The following is a 24,189-nucleotide window of genomic DNA, read 5'->3' on the forward strand; positions in this document are numbered from 1 at the left end:
GAAGGTGTTATCGAGAGATCATCCTTCACCATGTAGTTAGCAGCACCCTTAACATACCCATCTATCTCATCGCGGCTAGATTGGGAGGAAGAGTAACTACTTTTGCTGAGTACAAAATCACAAAATAGAGGATTGGAGCTCATTTAAATTTAACAAAGTATCTCAAGATAAATGGTGAAGCAAATGCTAAGGTAAACACTTAGTAATAATACCTATCTAACATATATACGTGTCTGTGCTAGATAAAGTCACAAGTCTGTGGAATTAAGCACACCTAACTTGGGCCTTTAGCTTGAAGAGATATACACCTAGTTCTTATATTGTGCACTGAGAGCATTCAAAAGCTTATACAACGGCGTGCACATGTATAGCTTATTGAACAATTGGGAATACGAGCTCTACTCGTATGATGCCCTATGTGGCTGTGTGTGTGTAACACCACATGTATGGTATGAACCAATTATACAAAATCACTACTAGAAAAAGGGTCATTTCCGACGGAAAAATTCCGTCGAAACCACCCAAAAATCCGTCGGAAAACACCTTTCCGACGGAATTCCGTCGTAATCGGTTGTCGGAAAAGCCTTCGTAGGAAATTTGTCTTTTTCCGACGAAAATTCCGTCGGAAACACTTTTCCGACAGAATTTCCGACGGAATTTTCCGTCGAAAAAGATTTTTCAGCACCAGGAAAATCCGTCGGAAATTTCCGACGGAATTTATAATTTGGTCGGAAATTTCCGACGGAAATTCCGTCGGAAATGCTTTTTAAGAAATTAAAAAAAAACGCCGCGCCACCACGGCACGGCGTATCAACCACCACCAACCACCAAATACACCGTTACCCAAACATCGAACCGCCGCCGCTACCACCCACATCAAACAATCGCCACTACACCAGCCCTAACTCCCAACCACCAGCCTACACCACAAACCCCCTAACCCATATCCTTAGCCCCCCTAACTCGTCCTGTTCCACCACCCACACCACCAAAACCCCTATCCACCTAACCCTAACCCACACAAACGAGCCAGATCTACCACCCCACCTAAGAAACCACCCCACCACGCACCTAAAACCACCACCACCACCAAAACAAAGTATCACAACCCAAAAATTAAAAAAAAAAAAAAAAAAAGAAAAAAAGTCAAAATCCCAACCCAACACCCAGAAACCCGAAAAAAAGCCCAACCCACCTCACCCTAAAATACGACCCACCCTCCTAACCGACCCAGATCTGACCAAACCACCATGGCACCAAGCCACCACAACCACACCGAAAAGCCAACAACCGAAAGTATTAAAAAAACCAAAAAAAAAAAATTCAAGACTCGAATAACATACCTTATTAGCTGAAATTTGCTTTGAATTCTTGAATTTGGTTTAAATAGGCCAAATTCGACCATGAAAAGTGTAGATCTACACTTTTTATGGTCGAATTTGACCATAAAACCATTAGTTTCGGCCATGGAAAACACCAATTAAGAGAATAGAAATGAGGAAATAGATGAAAGAAGGAGAAGATGGTGGAGAAAGAGATGGAGGATGAGAGAGGAGCAAAAGAGAAAGAGAAACTGGAGAAGAGAAGGGGCGGAGGAAGAGAGAGAAGGGGCGGAGGAAGAGAGAGAAAGACAGGGGCGGAAGAGAGAGAGGATGGAAATGAAATGAAGGAGGAGTTTAGGCCTTTAGGGTTTTAAAAAAGGGCTGAAATTTTTTATATATATATAATTTTATTCCAACGGAAAATTCCGTCGGAAATTTCCACGGATTTTAATTCCGTCGGAAATTTAACTTTCCAACGGAAAATTCCGTCGGAAATTTCCGACGGATTTTAATTCCGTCGGAAATTTAACTTTCCAACGGAAAATTCCGTCGGAAATTTAACTTTCCGACACGGAATTTTCCGTCGGAAAGCATATTTTTTCCGACGGATTTATTTTCCGTTGTAAATTTACGACGGAATAAAAATCCGTCGGAAATTCTGATGTTTCCGACGGAATTTCATGTCCGTCGGAAGCATTCCGTCGAAAATGACCCTTTTTCTAGTAGTGAATGAAGCAAACCAAACAGACTACTTTCAAGTACTACTTGTGCAAAAAATTAATCTCATAATATTTGTTAAAAAGCCAATTATCATATCATGGACCCGATGAGCATGACCACCTACCAAACAGGCCATACGAGAACCAAAAAAAAAAAAGAAAAGGTGAACGATTAGAAGGAAGGACTCACAGAGGTACCAAGTCACGAAGCACAGCAGTCTGCTTAACCATAGAATTGGAGGTATGCTTAGGGTTTAGGATAGATTCACGGACTTCATGTTTCTGGAGATAGGAACCCTCAATAGACTTAGCACTCTCTTAAATTTTGCCAAGTGATAAGGACTCAGTTTGGTCATTACTACTCAGAATCCTAAGGATTGAACCAAGTGGAAGATCCATTAAACCCAGTAAAAAATCCACGAACTCCTTGCCTGCCTCTGCATAAACCACTTTCTTTGATTCTTTGTTCACTAGCAGTTTCAGCGTTATTCCCATTTTCAAACTATTTTTTCAAAATAAAAATGAAAATGTCAGGGTTTTTTTTTTTTTTTTTTATTTAAATAAATTCAGCAGGCAGAGAATGTATTTATATTGTGATTTATCTAGCCCTAAATAATAGCCTACATTGCCGACGGCTCAAACAAAATTTGAAATTTCAAAGCTATCTTTTTAACTTTTTTTTTTTTTTTTTCAAGGCAAATTATCCTTAAATCAAGTACTTTTCGGTGAAATGATCTCATGCTAGTTATAGTTTGGGAAGTACTCTACAATAAGTTGCTAATACTACTCGTAGTAAATTGGTTGGTAAGATGTACAAATTTTGCACCTTAAACCATTTTGCTTTTGTGTCTTACAAGATAATACTATAGTAGTCTTAGAGGTGATCAATATTGGCCCAGTCCGAAAATAGTGTGAGTTTGGGCAAAGTATAAAAACACATTTTTAGTTAAACGGTCCGAATCTGGCCTGAAAAATCCCGCTTTGGCTCGACAAGCCCGCTACTTTTTTATGGCTTTGGGCACAAGGAATTGTGTTAAGGTTCGGCCCGACCCGATTTTTATCACCTCTAAGTAGTCCCCTGTATACTAAGTACTCCGTTAAGTCCGTAATACAGTCTCAGTAGTTTCATATGAAAACTGAATTTGAACAAAGATGTCTTATTACTCGTGTGTTTATAAATCCAAATACTAGAATAAAATTATTGATTTCTTATTCGAAATATGATTAAACAGTACAAATCCATAATATAGTTGTACATATATAAACACAGAGATGATAGGAAATATCTTAAAGCAACTTCAATACTTGATTCACACATAGTGACATACATATAAAGAGTTTCATTCGGCAGAGACCTGAATGGCCTTGACCTCAGGCTTCTTCTCTTCCTCCTTGGGGACAGTGACAGTGAGCACACCATTCTCCATGCTAGCCTTCACCTGATCCATCTTAGCATTCTCCGGCAACCTAAACCGACGTACAAATTTTCCACTGCTCCTCTCCACACGATGCCACCTATCATTCTGCTCCTCTTTCTCTTTACTTCTTTCTCCACTAATCTGAAGGACTCTCCCTTCTTCCACCTCCACCTTTACCTCTTCCTTCTTCAGCCCTGGAAGATCTGCCTTGAAGACGTGAGCCTCGGGTGTCTCTTTCCAATCGACCCTCGTGCTCACAATAGCAGATGGTACATTGGCAACGGTTGAGAAAAAACCATCCAAAGGGTCGAAAACATCTGACAAGGGATCCAAGACATTGCTTCTTTGGCCAAAGAAGCTTGGAATGATTGACATTTTCGGGTTTTCAGGCTGTGAATTGTGATAAACAACAATGCAAATGCTTAAGCTCTGTTTATTGTTGATGTGTTAATTTCTCAATTACAACATCAATCTATATATAGCCAACAACGCGAGTTTTCGAGTGCCAAAGTATCAATGACAAGGATAATAAAATATAGTAAGAAAGTAAGGGAGAGCTCTAGTTTCTTTACTAAAGGGACTCTTTTAGGCCTTCTCGCAGCTTCATAACTTCACCAGTATTCATCTCAAATGTTCAATTCAATGATGATGGACCAATTACTCTATAAATTAATGCCACATCCTATTTCCTCAACTTTCCACAAACTTCTCCCAACAATAAAGTAAATAGGACGAAAAAGAAAAGCACCACGTCATCACCTTCGGAACATTGTGGACAATACCTCGTACATAAAAAGTCCTGCACAAAACCACCCTGCAATCCACCTGTTAACTCGCAATTCCGAGTAACAATTTACAAACAGGTAGATAGATGGTACTATTATGGCCCAAACCTAAAAGTAGCAATTTTTTAACAGTATGTTTTTGGATTTGGAAGATGGAAAATGATATAGTGCGATTAGAATCCCCTACTCTCGAAGGTTAAAATAAATAAATAATAAGTAGCAAAATTAAATTGAAGTTATTGGTTAGTTTCACTTGAACATTGTTTTCACAAATCTAATAATGCAGTTAGTGCTGTCAAATTTCAAACCGAAACCGTTTAACTGCCCGAAACCGACCGACCCAAATGAGAACCGAACCGATTAAAAACCGATTTTTTTGAAACCGGAAACCGACCCGAACCGTATTTTAGTAAACCCGAAACCGAATCGACCCGAATAATGTTAAACCGTATAAGAACCGAACCCGTTAACAAACCGAACCAAATATAAACCGAACTGAAAGAAAACCGAACCGAACCGTATTCAACCCGAAACCGAACCCGAAACCGTTTAAACTGGCAAAAAAACCGCTTACACCGAACCGTTAGCAAACTGCTACCCGTTTGCACCGAACCATTTAAAAACCGAACTATTTGTAAACCGAACCGTTTATGAACCAAACCGCTTCTAAATCGAACCGTTTACAAACTTTTTTATATAATTAAATGGATTTTTTTTTACAGGAATATAATTAAATGGATTAAATATTCGAAATCTTAGAATATTTTTTTTAAAATAGCAAGACAAATCATTCATTAAGGATAATCAGTGTTCACAAACAAGAGCAAAACAAGCAGGCTCAGGCCCTGCCTCAAACTATTAGCAACACTACTGCCTCTAGTCATGTATATAAATGATTAAATAAGAAGCATATAATAACCTAATTGTAAACACAGTAATACATTAATACACTAACTCTTATAATCTACTTCGTAATAAACTAGTAAGATCAGTATGACTAAACTTGAAACAGAACATAATATGTATTTATAAAATCAATGAGAATTTGTTTATAATATGATGCCTAAATAGTAAATATGAAATGATTCACGACTTTATATAAAACTTGTGAATGCAAAAGGTTAGCAAGTACTATCAAATTTCAAACCAAAACCATTTAACTGCCCGAATCCAAACAACTCGATAAACAATTTATTTTTTGAAACCGAAAACCGACCCGAATCGTAATTTAGTAAACTTGAAATGGAACCGATATGAATAACGTTAAAGTGGTTAACCATCGAAGAACCGAACCAGTTATAAACTGAACCGAAAAAGAACCGAACCAGTTAAAAGCTGAACCGAAAAAGAACCGAACCAGTTATAAACTGAACCAAAAAAGAACCGAACTGTTTCTAACCCGAAACCGTTTCCAACCGAAACTGTTTGAACCGGGATAAAAACCGTTTACACCGCACCGTTAACAAACCGCAACCCGTCTGCACCGAACCATTTACTACCCGGACTGTTTACAACCCGAACCGAATTAAAACCGCTTAAGAATAAACCGAAACCGAATCGAACCGATAACTATTTAAACCGAACCAAAAGCGACCCGTGAGACAATTAAACCGATTCCAAACCAACCCGATTGAATACCGAACCGAAACCGAACTGTCAAACCGTTTTGACAGTGCTAAATGCAGTGGATTAATTGACAAACGCGGTATAGATCCCTCGCTGTCGTGGACTCGTGGTTTTTTTTTTTTTTTTTTGGCATTGTGACTTGCTATTCAGGCTACTTAGTTTTGTGTTGATTTAACTATCCTATCGAGTTGTTTAGATATATAATATATAGTACTTCAAAATTTTCTACGTTTAAGTTTGGACAAAAGTATTTAAGAAAAGAGGGAGTACTACTCCGATGGTTGAGACCGTTGACATGTAAATGAGGTTGATCGGATGGTGATGCCAGATGCGTGCTTCTATGAGCTGCATTCCTATGGAAATTAGCAATTTGTAGGCAACAAATCAACAATTGTTGGTGCAACCAAAATGATAAAACCCAAAGAATTAAATCACTTCATCTGTGTGACATGATCCAATCTTCTGGGCCAGGCGGGACTGGGCCTAGTTCTGCAACAGATTGTAAAACAAGGCTTGCTAGTTTGATACATTAAAGTCCATGACAACTTGCTGAGATTGCAAGATTGGCAACAAATTCATTTTTTATATTTACTAGAGCATTCGTCTCAAAATTTAGTAGAGCAAAAAGAAGTTAAGAACTTGCACTTGGTCAGTTTATCACTTTATCACGGGCTGTTTCCCAAACAACTGATAAATCAATGGGCCTCAACCCTCAAGTAGTAGATCTGGGTTGGGTCATGTTGGCCCTCATCTGGTAAGCAAATGAATGTCTTGGAAGTTGGAATCTAACGAGTACATGTTCTTTTCAACTTGTTTCAGGTTCTCCTTCCGTGTGTTTAATAAGTGTTATACTTTGGCCGGTATATAATTTTAGACAATTTAACTGACTTAAATAAAATAAGAGATAAGTGGGGTAGTTGGAGTATTAGAAAATTGTAAAAAAAAAAAAAAAAAAAATAGTGGGGTTAATAGTTTATTGAAAGTAATGAATGTGAGAAAAGATAAATAATTAAAAAAAAAGTAGTAGTGAGTTTAGGTGGGGGCCATGAGTGGAGAGAGATATAATCTTAAAATGTAGCTTTTTTCCAAAAAAATAAGTGTAACACTTATTTAAACACAATCGCATTTGGTAAGTGTAACATTGATTAAAACACGGAGGGAGAACTTAATACTTAATAAATTCAGATCAGACCAAATCATAACTTTTAAATATCATTTACTTATTGTTAAATATCGTTAATTGCGTAGTACAAAATATTATGAAAATTACATATTTAAAAAGTTCATAATGAGACGAATTTAACAAGATCCATTTTGATGATGTTTTTCTTTATAAATTAGTATTAAAATGCAATTAAAGTTTAGTCAAATTATTAAATCAGATCAAATAATAAAGATTCAGATTAGAACAGATCATACCTTATTAAAATCAGACCATATCTCCTTATTTCAGGTAAAGAGAACAAGTCCTAAAGTAACATGCTTTAAAAAATAATACCTAACCCTATACTCTATCAAGTATCAACTTCTTTGATAATGGGCTAAAATGACAATAAATTTGTATGTAAATTTGGGGAAAAAATTAACCTCATAATTGTCTGTATTTATTCACAAAATTTCATTCCCACCTAATGGTAGTGGGTGGTAATAATAAAAAAAAAAATAAAAAAAAAATGACATTTCAAAGTTGAAAATATATATATCTTATGATTAAAGTGACTATTAGTATGGTTTTGTATGCTTATTCATCAAGACGAAAATCCAAAATTACTAAAACTCTTATGTCATTACTATTCTAATCAAATCATTGATATAAATACGACAAATTTGATTATTTGAAGGAAATAAACCTCTCTTGCTTCTAAAGCTAAGGTATTTAACTAGTTACGTGCAAAGTTGTTGTATCAATTGAGCTAAATCATACACAAAAATCTGATATAAGAAACATGACTCACGACGCTTTCGTTAAACTAACAAGCTTATTCAAGAAAATTCAAAACTTTAGAAGCAACAAACTTTACTTTTGTTAGCGTAAAACAATGTTATATAATTACCTTATTATGACTTATTGTTGCATAATTTTAAACAACTACTATACATTATCCAACCGTATGCACTTGCTTCTTAAATCACCCAAAGTATCCACCTAAAACTTAATTAACCCTACAGTTAATACTAATCTTATACGGAGTAAATTAAAGTGTATTAACTTTTGCAAATTGCATTGCTCAACAGTTTAAGAATCTACATAAATTAGGTATCATGTTGATTAAGACTCATAAGATCCGATCCCTTTCGTAAGCCTGTAATAAATACTATCAAACCTATTAATAGTTAATTGTTTATGCACGTAATTACTTAAGAAAATATCTGAATCTTTCGTCAAATGCACTCATCTTTTTTGTTTTCTAATTGAAGGAAGTCGCTATAAGTTAAAAGAACATAAAAAGCATGAGTAATTAGAGGCTAAGCATCAAATTAATTAGACGTGTTTAATAGTATGATTAAATTAATGAAGAAAAGCAGCATAATCAATAAAGCTAAGTCCGACAAAATGAAATTGTCCTTTGGTCGACATCACTTTATTTTTCCTTAAACATCTCCTGTTCTTTTGCTAGAGTGGAATGTTTGACTTATTTGAGCAAAATTTGATTACATTTCCCTCGACTGCATATTTTTCTTGGTCATCTTAGACTATCTTATGGATATTCTCTTCAAATATGTCGCCATGCCTTGAGGATGGATGGAGCACAAACAAAGTTTCGCGATAAAAAGTGCATAAGATGGAACATATTACTCCGTATATATTTCATATATATTATTCGTTTGAGTCAGAGTAACAATTATTGTACGTAGTACAAAATTACAAATTGTTTGTTTTACTGTAAGTTTGATCGATTCATATGAAAATGAGCAATAATAATACAATTGCATAGACATTCTTAGTAAAGAGTATTTTATATTTTCTTTAAAATCATAATATTCCCCTAATTTGGTGAGCAAGCAATGAGGAGTAGATTGGAATGATAATCGAATACATTGTGTTGATAAAAACGTACAATCGTAATAGTTTTTTATGTAGAATGAGTAGTAATAAATAAATAAAAAGGAGGAACAATTTAGAGGTGATCAACATCGATCCGGCCGGTCCGCTAGTCCGGCTTGATCCAGCCCGAAAATAGGACGGTTCAGACAAGCTTAAAAATGCAATTTTAGTTTTAAAAAAGCCCGAATTCAATCCGAAAAGCCTGCTACTTTTTTGCGGGTTTGGGCATGAGAAATTATGATAAGGCCCGACCCAACCCGATTTTTTTATCACCTCTAGAACAATTAAAGCAGAGAGCAAAAATCAACAATGCATCAATTCAAGTTTTGTAAAGATTTTTTGTATTTTTTTGGTTATATGATCCTCTTTGATTGCTACTTGGTAGCCCATGAAACTGCCAACTTGGCAAGAAGAGTAGGCTTGTTATTTTGTAGGTTTTGTGTGTTTGATCTTGTTGTCTAATAAAATATAAAATCAGTTTATATTATACGAGTACATGATTTACGTATATATGCTCAAACTAAAGGCATCCACTAATTTATTGGTCATTGTATTTAACGATTCTTAATGTAAGCATCTACGTCTTTGTAGAGTGTAAAGCATAATTAAAGCTTAATTAACCAATAAAACACAAATACTTTGAATTGTTATATTTAGGAAATTAGGATATTCTTCCACTAGGAAAGCCAATGCCGCAAGGCAACATCTCTCTAATATAATATATAAAAATTATTATAATCATGGTAATTAGTTTCTCTCATGCAATTAGCGCCTAACATAAACGTATTAAAGTTCCCACATAGCTCCAAAAAACAATCCAACATCATCTTTATTACCAAGCTATGACGAGCTTAGCTGCCTTTTATTCTTACATTTATGATTAACAATTAAGCTATTAATCTACTGCTCTAATAATTAGAGTGTATTACTTCGTAATAAGTTCGTATATGTACGTGATATTTATTTGAGAATAACAATAATTTTTGAGCACTTAGTCGTCAATTTAGCTAAATATATGAGCAAGGTGCAGTGGTCCCTCTTTCATTATATATCCTCCTTTATTTGGAAGAAAATACTATATATTGGTAGGTGATATTTTGAACAAAATTAAGAAAAAAAATTAATTACTAGTAATTATTTAGTGTGAAATATTGTAAGTTCATTGTCTACAAAAAAAATTGTGCAGATAATTCGTCAAATTTTAAATGGGTTAAGTCAAATCCAAAAAGCGAGTTTCAACTCTTACTAATAAGCTTGTTTAAATTACTATAGAAATAATCGTGACTACTGTAATATATGAAATTGACATTACTCTTCTTCTAAAGACTCCATTAAAAAAACACACACACACTCGATAATTAAAAGAATTACTTATCAACGAACCTTGAAATTTATTGTTTATATACCCTTGATCGTGTATGAGTAAAGTACGGAGTATACAATCTTGTTATCTTGGAGTAAAGACCAAATACGATCCCTAAACTTTGGTATAAGTTTGATTTAGGTCCCTCAACTTTCAAAAGTCTGATTTTGATCCCTCCACCACCACTAAACACTTATTCCGGCGAAAAAATTGATGACTAGGCAAAGTTTAGGGACTAAATTGCTGAGTTGTCAAATGAAGGGGAAAGTTTAGGAACTTTACTCATATGACATGTCATTTTATATTAAGAATGGTGAAAGTTTAGGGACCTTGGCATTAGATAAATTTTAAGGGGAAAGTTTAGAGACTCAGTAAGACATGTGGCGTAATGAAACACCACAAAAATAAAAACGATGCGCTTTGGTCTTCACTTTGCCCCATAAATAAAACCACAATAGTAACCTCCACCACCACATCCACCGCCACTACATAAACCACCACCATCACCATCATTACACCACAACTGTCTTAAAACTAATAAAAAAAACCAAAATTTCCAACAAATCTAGAAAAGTCAGTCAAATTGAAAAGGAAAAAAAAATCAAATCGAAAACAATTAGTTTGAATATAAGAAAAAAAAAATAAAGGATTAACCCATGTCAAGTTCACGAGACGACCACCACTTTGAAGTTTGAATAATATAATATATACTTATAATTTTATAGGTTATAGATCTAGATGCATTGGTAAGTTAGAGGCTTGAAGATCTAAAGGTGGTGCGTAGTTTTCGGTGAGAGTGGTGGCGGTGTAGGTGGTTTTTGCTGAGTGGTGGGGGTATTGGTCAATCTCAATGCGAGTGGTGATGGTTTTGGTGAGAGTGATAGAGGTTTTGGTGGTTTTCGGTTGGGGTGTTGATGGTTTTGGTGTTTCGTTTTTTATGGCAGGCAGCAATGTTGGTGGTTCGTTGATGGTGTTTGGGGGGGGGGGGTTTGGTGGTTTTCATAGGGAGTGGCTGGGTTTTGGGTGATTTTAGTGGGAGTAGTACAATGGGGAATTTGGTGGTTTTGGTGGGGGTTTAGGTTCTTTTCGGTGGGAGAAGGTGGTGCTGGTGGAAGTGGGTTGGATATGTAAGGTGGTGGAGCTTTAAAAATGGAGAAGGTAAGAAGTTGAGGAGAGAGAAACATAAAGTTATGAAAGTGAATGTGGGAAGTTAAATAAATTCAATATTAGATAGTGAAATAAAATAATAGTACTCGTATTAGATTTTTTTTGAAGGGAAATAATAGTATTAGATTAATTAAGGGTTATATGGTTAATTAACATATTTAGTAGCAATTGAAAAAAAAAAAAAAAAAGGCAAACTCCCTAAACTTTGGTCCAGTCAGCATTAGAAGTCCTTAAACTACGGTCCAGTCAGCAATAAAATAAGACAAGGTCCTAAACTTTGCTGACTCATTGTACTAGCCACCATAATTGATGAGTCATTGGTGGTTAAGAGACCAAAATCAGACTTTTAAAAGTATAGAAACCAAAATCAAACTTTTGACAAAGTTTAGGGACTGTATTTTATGTATATTCTGTTATTTTGCTCAAGTATAAAGGGGTCCTTTTAGGAAGATATGAGTTTATATGCTCTAAAATTTATGCACTTTGCTAATCTAAATTTCTCCTTGAGAATGAAAAAAAAAATGTGTGAACTTGGATAAGATCATGTAGGGGCGACGAGGGGTAGGGCAAATTACCGTCGTTTTAGGCAATTATTTATCACCAATCGATATTATTGTTGGACTGACGTACTTCACCTGACCAATTGGAAAATTCAGGGCCCAATTTTTGCGTTTTTAGCAAATCTTTTTTGGTGAAAATACACCAATTAATTAACTTAATCACCGACAAATTGTCCTTATAAATAATGTTATGTTTTGAAAGTTGTGTACATGCTAAACAAAATTAGGGATGTCAAATCTCATCTACCATAACCCATAAGATGTTTAAATATCATATCTTATTAAAGAAATAATCTCCTGAATTAAGTCGACAAGGAGGGATTTCTAATTATTAAAACCAAAAATATAAAGTACGATTAGTATTATATTAATCTGCTCTTATGAATAATTGACTGGCATGATTCGCTCCATTATTATTTGCCATTGTACATGTCGTATATAAATCCATTAGTTTTGGAAAAAAAAGAAAAAAAATATATTTTTTGTGAAAGTATATATTATCAAGGTGAAAACTGAAAGTAGGAAAAATATGGTAAAAGAGGAATAATATAGGAATATCCCCAAAAAATAGAAAAACTTTGGGAAATATATGTGGGGATCTCCCATTTTTCCCATCCCAATGGGCTTGTTTTTGGAGTTATGAATGAGAATAGGGCAAAGTGATAGTGAGATGTAAGGGTGGCATGGATTATTGTACATGTTTTGGTGATGATGGATTGTTGTTTGCATGCTTGTGTATAAGATATCTATTAATTTATAAAATTTGTGTATATAAGATTTCTATTAATTTATTATAAAACATTCTTTGTTTACGTTTACAACTTATGTAATCTCTTGGGTTTTCAGGCTAAAACCATGTTCGTTAGAGGTTTCGAGATCATTTAGGCCTAAAAGAATCTAATTTGAGGTTAAAATTGACAAAAAAAAAATCTCGTTTTGCTTACCAAAACATATCTGGTTTGCGTAATGCACGCAAAGCGAAGAATTTTTTAGAATGCTTTGTCAAATTTGACCTCAAATCGAAGTTTTTTAGATCACAATGACCCCCAAAACTTTAATAGAGCAAGTTTCATCACTTAATAAATTGATGATTTTAAAAAAAAATATGGAACTTAACAGTTCTAACAGAAAATGTTAAGTGGTTGTGAATTTTTTTTTTTCCCCTTCTTTTTATAGGCATTTTTCTTTTCTTTTTTTTTTTTGAATAACATTTTTCTTTTCTTATCTTTTCTTCTTTTTTTTTTCTTTTTTTTTTATTTTTATTTTTGACATCTTTTAGTGATATTTTCACATAAAAATTAAATTGAATAATTTTTTTTTGAAAATAATTTTTTTTTGAAACAAAACAATTCATTAATTAAAAGTCACCCGACATCTACAAATGAAATCTAAATTAACAAATACATAAAATTGAATCAAATTAGGGTTTCTTTCATCAGAGCTACGATTGTTGAAAAGATCTTGCACTGTGGTACATCTCTCGCACACATTGCTGGAATATACAACCTTTTTAGAGAGACAGTCTAACGATTTGTTCGTTGTAGCCGTAAGGATGATTCTCATTTGATTCGCCTGAACGCATTTGAAAATTTGACAACCGTTGCGATCCCGAACAAATCTTTACCAAAGAACTGACAATAGGGCAAAAGATGATTACTTTTTCGATGAACCCTAACACACAAACAAAGCCTAAACATAAACAAACAACTAAATTAACAAAAACTAACGACTTTACCATAGGGAGACACTCCACCAAAGGGAGACAGACGAATATCTACACTACTTGTGTAGATTTATTGAAACCTAAATTATAAAACTAAATAAAATTAAGGAAAAAGGGTCGGAAATAATCTAATTAAATTGAATAGTTAGTTCAAAATATGTATGGTGTTTTGAGGAGGGGTAAATTACAAAATTCTCTAATTTGTACAAATTTACCACTACTAGTCAATGGGTTGAACTCGAAAGGAATAGCATCATTTGTAGCAAGTAGCAACCAACATACTAAACAATTGTATAGTAGATTTGTAGACCACGTGTAAACCCAAACCAGAAGATAAATTAGAATAATCTGAGATAGAACATTTGTCAAAAGTTGTATCTTCATTTAAATCATTTCCAATAATATTCAAATTAAAGTCATAAATAATTGAGCTAGCAAAAATGCAAATAATGGAATTTAGATTTAATTAGTTCTCTTATAAAAAAATGCAGAGAAATTTGGTCAAAAAAAACTTTAACTGTTATGTATATATAAATAATATAATAATGTACACATAACTACGAGTATAATACTTCAATTAGCATTATCGTAGAACAAATCCCACTTTCTAAGAAGATTGGTTCGTTCATACGATCAGTCGATCACATGTTTCCGGTGGCTAATTATACTAAACCACACGTTAACGGTGACTAATTAAACCAAATTACACGTACATAACATTAGAAAATTCTAATTAACTAAACTTCCATATGCCTCAAATAATCTTATTAAACTATACTAATTCGTACACGTTAACTGTGATATATTTGTCTCATGAGATTTTTTGTTGCCACTTCAATTTGTTATAAAGTTAATTGTTTTGCAAATTGCTAGTAGCTTTTTTGCTTCACCAATCACTACATACATACCGTGTTAGATATACAATGTCACCCACTTAACTTTTAAAAATTATGACTTATGAATTGAGGTTGATAAAAGAAATTAATTAAACAAACAGACACCAACATTTGTAAATTTAATCAAGTCGTTTAAATTAAAAAATTATATGATTTATTTCCATAAGCATAATGATATTGTTATATTGTATTTTGTATAACATAGAATTGAATTGTTCTTTGTAAGTGTTTTAAATATACCTTAACTGAAATAGGGTTAAAATAAAGTTTAGAATAAAACGACTAGTTATTTCGAATGAAGAGCACATCGTTGTTTACAAGGTGAAACAAAATTAGCAAATACAATAAGTAAAAGTCTCTTCATAAAATTCAATTCAATATGAGTGATGAGCTTGATTTTTACAACAATGAAAAAATAAAGCATAAGAATAAAAATATTGGTACGATTACAACTACATAGATAAAATTTAAATAATATTCCTTACTACATACTAAAGTATATTTTGAGCTTGCATGTACTTGTCATTGACACTCAATAGTCATTATGAGAAACAAATGTTTTGCACATCTGTAGAAATTAATCTAATGAATTGAAAATGGTGGTTTATAAATAAATAAATAATTAACAATATACATATGTACGATAAAGATCGAGTAAGGAATCAAATGCAGGTTATACCAAAATTAATTCATAAAGCTAAATGATTCCATCACTGCTAGGTATATGTAACAGGGGAAAAATTAAAGGATGTGGACATTAGAGTGTCTTGCCTTGTACTTAAGAATTTTACCATTTATTACAAGCATGGATACATTGCCAACATAAACTACAAAAGCTGAGGCAAAGCTTCTTAATTTGGGTACTAGCTTGCTTGCAATTTATATGTTATTATAGCCAATGAAATCATGGAAATATCAGATTCGAGGCTTTTATCTAAAAGCATATGAAGTTAAGAATTCATTCACATAGTCACATGGGGTTATTACTATATCTATATGTGCTCATGTTTTTGCTAAAGGCTTTGTTAACCCACCAAATATTTCATCATTCTACATTTACAAATTAGGAGGTTATTGAATGCCAACAACCTTATGCGTGCGTAGCTATTCTATTATTTGTGATAGAGTATTAAACATATTCTTAGGCCTCAACCATCAAGTTGAGCTTTTAGTTGAGTTTGTCCTTTACCATGATAAGAGACCAAACTCAACCAAAAGCTTAAGTTGATGGTTAAGGCCCATGAATATGTTTTATACTCTATTAGTCTATTACTTCGGTCTATTATTGTTTTCCCATTTGAGCTTTTGATAATACACTTTGTAGAATTTGAATCTAGGCCCTGCTTACTTCACCTTAAAAAAAAATATTTAGTAAAAATAATTTCCGTTCTGTAAAAATAATTATAGTTCAGTAAAAATAAGTTCAATTCAGCAAATATAATTTCATTTCAGTAAAATTAATTTCAGTTTAGTAAAACTAATTTCATTTCAGTAAAAATCAGTAAACTTAAAGAAGAAATATAATAGAAAATCAGTAAAAATAATTTCAGTTCATCAAAAATAATTTCAGTTCACTAAAAATAATTTAAGTTCAGCAAAAATAATTTCAATTCAATAAAAATAATTTCAGTTCAGCAAAAATAAGGTGAAGTGAACGGGACCTTGAGAATTTATTCACTCGCAAAACAATTTTATATTGATACATTCATATTATATGTTCCACTTTAATGATATTTGTTAATACTTATTAAGAAAAAAAATAATACGGAGTATCATTCAAACCTTTTAAATGAAGTCTTGTTTTTTTTTTTTTTTTTTTTTTTTTTTTTTTTTTTTTTTTTTTTTTTTGAATGAACAAGTAAAAGTTAGACAATTACAATTATTTTTTATATAAGTGCAACTTTTTATAAAGAGTAATAAAAAGCAACTTAACATTTCTAAGGAGTACGTTTTTATAGGAGCAGTTGCCGATTGGTCAATGAGTCAATTTATATAGAACTAAATAATTCATCATAACAAAAATTTCTCAAGAAAATTGGCAGCTATTGACTATTATTATTGAGCTTTTATTCAAACACCCATCTTATCCTTTGAACAAGTAATAAAGAGAGTATTCATTACAATTCAAACACCATATTCTTTTAACCTTTCAAGCCCATTAAACTAGCTAAACCCCTCGTTGCCCTAAAGTGAAAAAATGAAAACCAAAACATGTACCTACGTACTCATGAGTCATGAATTCATGATACTCACAAACTCACATTATTATTATTTATCTATGAACCTTTACGTATTATGAAATACATACTATAATGAATTATTACGAAATTATATTATCATATACCTGAGTATCTAGTATTAGAATCTCTTTATTTTATGAAATTTAAATTACTTTTGGTTTTGAGCTTTTTCATAGCTTGGTTAATTTTTCCTTCATATTTTGTGAATATCCTTTATTGTTTCACCCCTCATACCATATACCTTTTCACTTACTCTAGTACGAGTATCAATTAGTTTTATCCATCTTTGTATTCACATCACTTACATGTTTTTTCTTTAATTTTACCTGTATTTTTCTTATATATATACTCACTTGCCTTTCCCAGATTTTCTAAACCCTAGCAGTGTATTGCGTACATAATATATACTCGCCTTTATAAATATTAAATGAGTCGAACTTTCTAAAACGATACAATAATAAATGAATTTATTTAATTACATCGTACTATTTCTGATATGAGGCCGTGAGGAAAGGGAAAGAGAGGGGACAAACTTGACACATGAGTCTTTGATTAGGCCCATAAAATTTGTAAGAATCATTAATTAACATCCTTACTTAAATACAATCAATGAAAATGATTCAAGGAATCTAATCACCCACTCAAAATTACATTACAAAAAGATAAATAAAAAAGAGCAAATTGCCCGGAAATATCTGACTATCTGCCCGTCGTCAGTCCATAGTTCTGACTACCCCACACGGTCAGCCTTTTCTCTCTCTAGATCAACGGGCAGTCCCAAACTCCCACACTGCCCGTGCCCCGATTTTCTCTCTCCTCTATCAATTTTAGTCCAACTAGTATTAGTATACATACTAAACTAAAGGCCTACTTTAAAACCACCCTTCTCACTTTCCCTTTCATCAATCCTACGCCAACCACCACCGTGCACGGTGGTTCTGGTGCACGGCCTGGTGGTTTATCTTATTTAATAAAAAATGGGTCAAGGGATGAGTTGTGCGTCTCCTAATAACCATGAAAATGGGATTTTTAAAGCAGCTCAAATGGGTGATTTAGATGTTTTAAAATCAGAATTAGAAGATGACCCTTCTCTTTTACATGAATTTTCTCTCTATGATCGTAACTCTTTGCTTCATGTTGCTGCTTCTAATGGTCAGATCGAGGTGGGTTTATGAGAAATTGATTTCTGGGTTTTTTTAAAGTTTTGATTTTGGAATGTGGGTTTGTTTAAACATGGAATTTTGGACATTTTTTAGGTTGTTTCTTGGCTTTTGGAACGATCTGTTAATCTTGATGCCTTAAATCGTCATAAACAGGTGAGCTTAATTTATTTTTTCGGGGTTTTTTGTTTGTTGTAATAATAAAAAAAATTAAAATTAACGGGTTGACTCATTTGTTGATTAATGGTTGAATGATTCAACAGACACCTCTTATGATGGCTGCTATACAAGGGGAAATCTCGTGTGTGGAGAAGCTCCTTCATGCAGGAGCCAATGTAAGTCAATTTTCATTTTATCCATAACTTTCTCATTTTTAGCTATTTTTTGGGAAAATGGGAAAAATCTGTTTGAAAATTGAAAAAAAAGAGAGAGCAATTTATGAGTAATTTTCATGTAATTTCTAGCTTATATATGTGAACTTTGATGATACTCCAGCGAAAAGATATGAACTTTGATGATATTTCGGGTTGAATTTGATTTGGGTTTTAAAAGTTTTGGTAGTTGAGAAGTTAAATTAGTGTGATACTAATATGATAATTTGTGGGATGTTTTCAGATTTTAATGTTTGATTCTTTGCGAGGAAGAACTTGCTTACATTATGCTGCCTATTATGGGCATTCAGATTGTCTAAAACTCATTATTTCTACCGCCCGTACATCGCATGTTGCCATTTCTTGGTATGTCTCTTATAAACACCTACCTAATTTAATAATCTGAGTATCTTGTTGAAATTAGATTGTATTATTGGATGAAATGGGGGTAATAATTGAGGTGGATTTTCAGGGGATTTGCTCGATTTGTGAATATTAGAGATGGAAAAGGCGCTACCCCATTACACTTGGCAGCCCGTCAAAGACGGCCTGAGTGTGTTCATATTTTGCTTGATTGTGGGGCTTTAGTTTGTGCTTCTACTGGAGGATATGGGTGAGTAATGGATGGTTGTAAAGATGTACCAAATTTGTTGAATTTGGCACTATTGAGATTTCATTTGTCTAAAGTGGTTTGTAATTTTTTTGTGTAGCTATCCTGGGAGCACTCCACTACATTTGGCTGCGCGGGGCGGATCCCTTGATTGCATCCGTGAATTGCTTGCATGGGGTGCGGACCGGCTGCAAAGAGATGAATCTGGGTATGGATCTTTTTCCATACTTCTCTTCATTGATTGTTGTTGTTATTTAAAAATTCTGTGTTGAATGATTCTCTAGAGGTCAAAATCCCGTGTATTTGGTAATACTCCCTCCGTTTCATATTGCTCTTCCTACTCTGACCAAATCTTTCTCACAAAAAGATTATAAGTAGAACAATATGAAATGGAGGGAGTATCATGTTGTATAAGAAACTTGTTATTCATTTTCAGAATTGATGTTCTGTTTAAGTAATCTATGGTTTAAAGCTAGACGTTCCAATGTTGGCATTTCCCGTTTACTATGCTTAATCATAGCTCCTTTATTGAAATCGCAGGTGAAAAAAAATCTGAAATAAAGAAGAAATTATCTCAAAGCTGAAATCTTAATAGATCCTTGTATCATATTTTTGAGTTAAGTTAATTGCTTATGCTGACTGTTGTTGGACCTGTTTTTACAGGAGAATACCATACCTAGTGGCTTTAAAGCATAAGCACGGGGCATGTGCCGCCTTGTTAAATCCATCATCAGCAGAGCCTCTTGTTTGGCCTTCACCATTAAAGTTCATTAGTGATCTTAATCCAGAGGCCAAAGTTTTACTTGAAAGGGCTCTCATGGAGGCCAATCGGGAGAGGGAGAAGACCATGTTAAAAGGAACTGATTACTCAGTTTCTTCTCCATCACATTCAGATAGTGGGGAAATTGATGATAGTTTGTCAGAGGTATACATACTGCTTCTTAAACATCTTTTTGAACTTGGTAACAATGTGATGAGGAAACAAATTATAGGAAGGTGGTGTTATCAGTCTAATTACATTATATGTCAGAATGATAGCTTCTCCTGCTAGTTTTGCATACTGATAGTCTGATGCTATGAACATGCCATATAAGAAGAGAATGGTGGTTATTCTAAATGCACAAACAAAAAGGGATGTTTGTTAATTTAAAGCATGTGAAGATTTTTCGTGTCGCTTTTATCTAGTATCAAAACTGAAGTTTACAATAGTGACTTTCCCATAATCAGTGGGTCAAATGATCATCTCCACAATGACTGATGCTAATGATGCTTGAAATTGCTGTTTTTAATGCTTTTTGTTATTTTAAAAATGTTTGTTAGCATGGTTAGGACTTTGGAATTGATGAAATTAATTGTGATAATTGCAGACTAGTGAATGGGAACTATGTTGCATATGCTTTGACCAAGTCTGTACAATTGAAGTCCAAGACTGCGGGCATCGAATGTGTGCTCATTGCACCTTAGCTCTTTGCTGCCATAACAAACCAAACCCAACAACAGCAAGCGTAAATCCACCTGTTTGCCCGTTTTGTCGGAGCAACATTGCTCGTTTAGTTGTCGCTAAGTTAAGCATAGAAACCGATGATATCGATTTGTGCTCCTCAAAGTCAAGAAAATCAAGGAGATCATGGAACTTAAGTGAGGGAAGTAGCAGCTTCAAGGGCCTCTCGGCCTTTGGGAAGATGAGTGCTCGAGGTTCAGGGAGAATCAGTGCAGATGAGTTGATTGATAAGCCAAATGAATAGAGAATTTTTGGCATTTAAAGGTCCGAGCTTTTGAACAGGCGCTAAAAAGGTCAGTCGTGGTCGGTCCAAGAACCTGTTTTGGGTGACATTATAATTTTATAAATATCTATACATAGAAACTGCATCTGCCAAAAAAAATGTGATGTGGGAAATGAGGGCAGATAGGAAGAATGAAGGAAGAGGATTGCGAGGGGGAACTTTGGTTCGGTAAGTTTGTTCTTTCGGGTCATTATTTTGTTGTTCTTTGCTTAAAATTCAAATGAAGTGCGAGCCATAAATTTTTTTTTGGGGAGTCAGTAGAAACTGTTACTAATCCCTTAGATAGCATGAATTCTTTTTTTACCTTCTAGAGAAAATCTTTATTCATCAATGGCTGCTCGATTTGATAACGTCATTGGTTAGACCCTTTGTACGAGTCAAAAAAACATGGTGGGTTCATCACCTACCTTTCATCCTTCTCTCCTCGCCCTCATTTCCCCTCTTGATGTAGGAGTAAAAGAGGGATCATGGGCAAACCATGTACTGCTTTACTTGATTTTCTATGATGTAAAAGCCACAATACAATGTATATTATATCAAGGCTGAACTTCTGGTTTGCAATAAAATAAGATCTTACAAATTAAATAAGATGTACGGAGATCTGTTGTTGAAGATATGCTTATTGAGTTATTGGTTCAGGCTTTACCTCATTAAAGATGCTTACAATGTTAGTGGATGTACGTACTTATTCGGTGGGAAAGTCTATTTTATGTTGACATTCTCATACAGATAAAAAAAGGAACTTATCCGAGGTTACAATTTACCTATTTTTTTAGCGGTAACTTTCAATGCGGAGTAATAAATTAGGATGAGATAGTCTCAACAAAGAGTTGTATATATTGCGCTCATATGTTGGTATGTCATGAGTTGACGTGGGTGGTTCGTGGTTGAGATAATGATAATTATAATTATTGACAACTTGATTAATTTATGGTAGCTATTTCTTCATCCTTAAACCTAGATCTCATCTACTTTAGGTGAACTAGTTTAATCCAATAAGTGGCGGATAATAATGAACAAGATATACAAGAAGTTTGAGAAGAAAATTACAAGAATGGACGAACCAATCCATAAATCATAATAGAGGTGAAGAGATCATGTGAACGTGTACAAATAGGGTCAAATAATTTGATGATATCCTCCAAATTAAAAACTATCTTATGAATGTGAAATGTCTTTAAAAAATCAATCAGTAAATGAAATACAATTGTCAAAAGTACACGTAGTTTTGTACCAATCAAAATTGTTGTCCTTTTACTTTCATCATCAACAATATATGGGGCACTTTTGCTTTGCTATTTTGCCACCGTTGCCCACGCCTGAAAATGACTCTTGGATAATTTGTTCTAATTTTAAAAACTCTAAGATATTTAATTATTGACTAGATAACGACTTGTAGATTATATTTGACCTATGAATGAACTAGTGATACATATTTATTCACTTCACATAATTAAATTGTATATAGTAGTTTAATTTATGTTCCATGGATTGTTGTGGATGACCATAAGAGATAGACTTCTATTTTTGCAGTTGAATAGTCGATCACATCTCTTTGGATATAAGACTAAGGGCCTATTCTCTTCAACTTAATTTTAATTTAGTTCAGTACAGTTCAACTCCAATCAGTTCAGTTCAGTTTCTAATTTCTTTATCTCATAAACAATTCAGTTCATCTCAATTCAATTCATTTCAGTTAAGCTCAATTCAGTAAATCATAACAAACCCTAAGACTTTTGGCTTTGTTAGATTTGTATGCTTAGTTCCGTGTTCGAAAAAAAAGTATCAAGCTTAAACTTAATTTCAAGAAGAACACTTTTTAATTTTCAAATTACGGGCTAACATTTTATGAGGGAATCCCTTATTAATCATTTCCCATATTCTTATAATGTCTAATTTGCTAATTCGAACCGTTTATAAATTAAAACACGAATTTTTATATGTGGTTGGCCACACCGTGTGACCGGGGTTACTTGAGTTACTTGATTAGGGGTTATTTGAGTTACTTGGTCAAGGGTTACTCGAGGGATTCAATCAAGGGTTACTCGATCAAGACTTATTCGATCAAGAGTTACTTGAAGAAATACTTGATTAGAAATAACTCAAATAACTCCGACCATACAATACAACTAGACACAAAAAAATCCTCCAAATTATAAAGGTCATTGGATCCAACGTCACTATCTGGAGTCCCTAATCTCTCTCCTACGTTGATGGGGAGTGCCAAGTCGGACCATGGGTGAGATGCATGGGTGAGAGACAATAGGGCCAAAGGAGGGCCAAAACTGACAATGTACACGTTAACAAGCTGCTTTAAGTAAAGAATATGTCCTGGGCCAGTGGGCCCTCTGATTTGTTTTAAGGACAGATCACCGTACAGTGTTCAATGCTCAGTTTTCTTTTCATTATCTCATACTCCCTCTGATTTTAAATATTTATTTCATTTCTGCATATGTGGAGTTTTAAGAAATTTGACGAAAATAATAAAATTTGAAAGTAGTAGGGTAAGTGAAACAATAAAAAAAAAAAATTATAAAAAGCAAAACTAGTGGAGAGAATTAGAGGAAAGAGAATATCAAATTAATAGAATATGATTCATGGTGGATTCACTAGGTGAGAGAAATTAATTAAATATTATAAAAGGTTTTCAAATAAGGAAATGGAATAAGTATTTAAAAACAGTCGAAAAAAGAAAGTAAAGCAAGTATTTAAAAACGGAAGGAGTATTCTCTAGTCTCTATCTTTCAATTTAAGTCATCTATAAAACTACTTACAACCTTTTCTATTCCTTGTTTGTTAGATCAGGGTTAATTGATTTGGACTCTGAAGGATTATGATGGGTTAAGCTTACAGAAGTATTAAGAGGTTTATTTGCTAAGTACTTTCTATTTATTTTAGACGAGTGCAATTCCTTTTGATTCTCTTTGATATACAAAGTACCTAGCCAAGTACAGTCTCAACACCATTTCTAGCAACAACTCAGTGCACTAATCGGTATAATTAGGAATTGCTTGCTCTGAAAACGAACACACAAGTTACTGTGGTAGAAAGTTTCCATAATATTTCAGAGGTATTATTTCAAGTAATTTTTTGCCGTTTTCTACCCCTGATGCGAAATGATGTATTTAAAAAATTTGGAACAAATCATTTTTATGTATACTTAAAGATATCATCGGTAGTAATTTGGAATGAATAATTTTAAAAAGTTGTTCCATCACTGTGGCATAATGTTGTTAGCACCCTGATAATAGAGGTGATCAAAATTCGGGTCGGGCCTTAACACAATTTCTCGTGCCTAAACCCGTAAAAAAGTAGCAGGCTTGTCGGGTCAAAGCGGGCTTCGGGCTTTTTCGAGCCGGATTCGAGCTTTTTAACTAAAAATGCGTTTTTAACCTTGTC

The 24,189-nt window shown here is 33.7% G+C and overlaps 2 protein-coding genes across 2 annotated transcripts; one reads left to right on the plus strand and one right to left on the minus strand.

Annotated features, from left to right (window-relative positions):
• Positions 1–3,381: 3,381 nt before the first annotated feature.
• LOC145572778 (18.1 kDa class I heat shock protein-like) lies at positions 3,382–3,834 on the minus strand. Its single transcript, XM_081631745.1, has one exon. The coding sequence runs from the start codon at positions 3,832–3,834 to the stop codon at positions 3,382–3,384; it is 453 nt and encodes a 150-aa protein (XP_081487871.1).
• Positions 3,835–17,731: 13,897 nt separating this feature from the next.
• On the plus strand, positions 17,732–21,404 carry LOC145570011 (putative E3 ubiquitin-protein ligase XBAT31). Its single transcript, XM_081628993.1, has 8 exons — positions 17,732–18,028; positions 18,122–18,181; positions 18,289–18,360; positions 18,641–18,762; positions 18,869–19,009; positions 19,107–19,214; positions 19,670–19,931; positions 20,374–21,404. Exons 1-8 carry the CDS (start codon positions 17,843–17,845, stop codon positions 20,749–20,751), a joined length of 1,329 nt encoding a protein of 442 aa, XP_081485119.1. The 5' UTR covers positions 17,732–17,842; the 3' UTR covers positions 20,752–21,404.
• Positions 21,405–24,189: the final 2,785 nt, after the last annotated feature.

Source organism: Chenopodium album, chromosome 12, assembly GCF_948465745.1.
Source record: "Chenopodium album chromosome 12, dcCheAlbu1.1, whole genome shotgun sequence".
In the NCBI taxonomy this organism is placed as follows: domain Eukaryota; kingdom Viridiplantae; phylum Streptophyta; class Magnoliopsida; order Caryophyllales; family Amaranthaceae; genus Chenopodium; species Chenopodium album.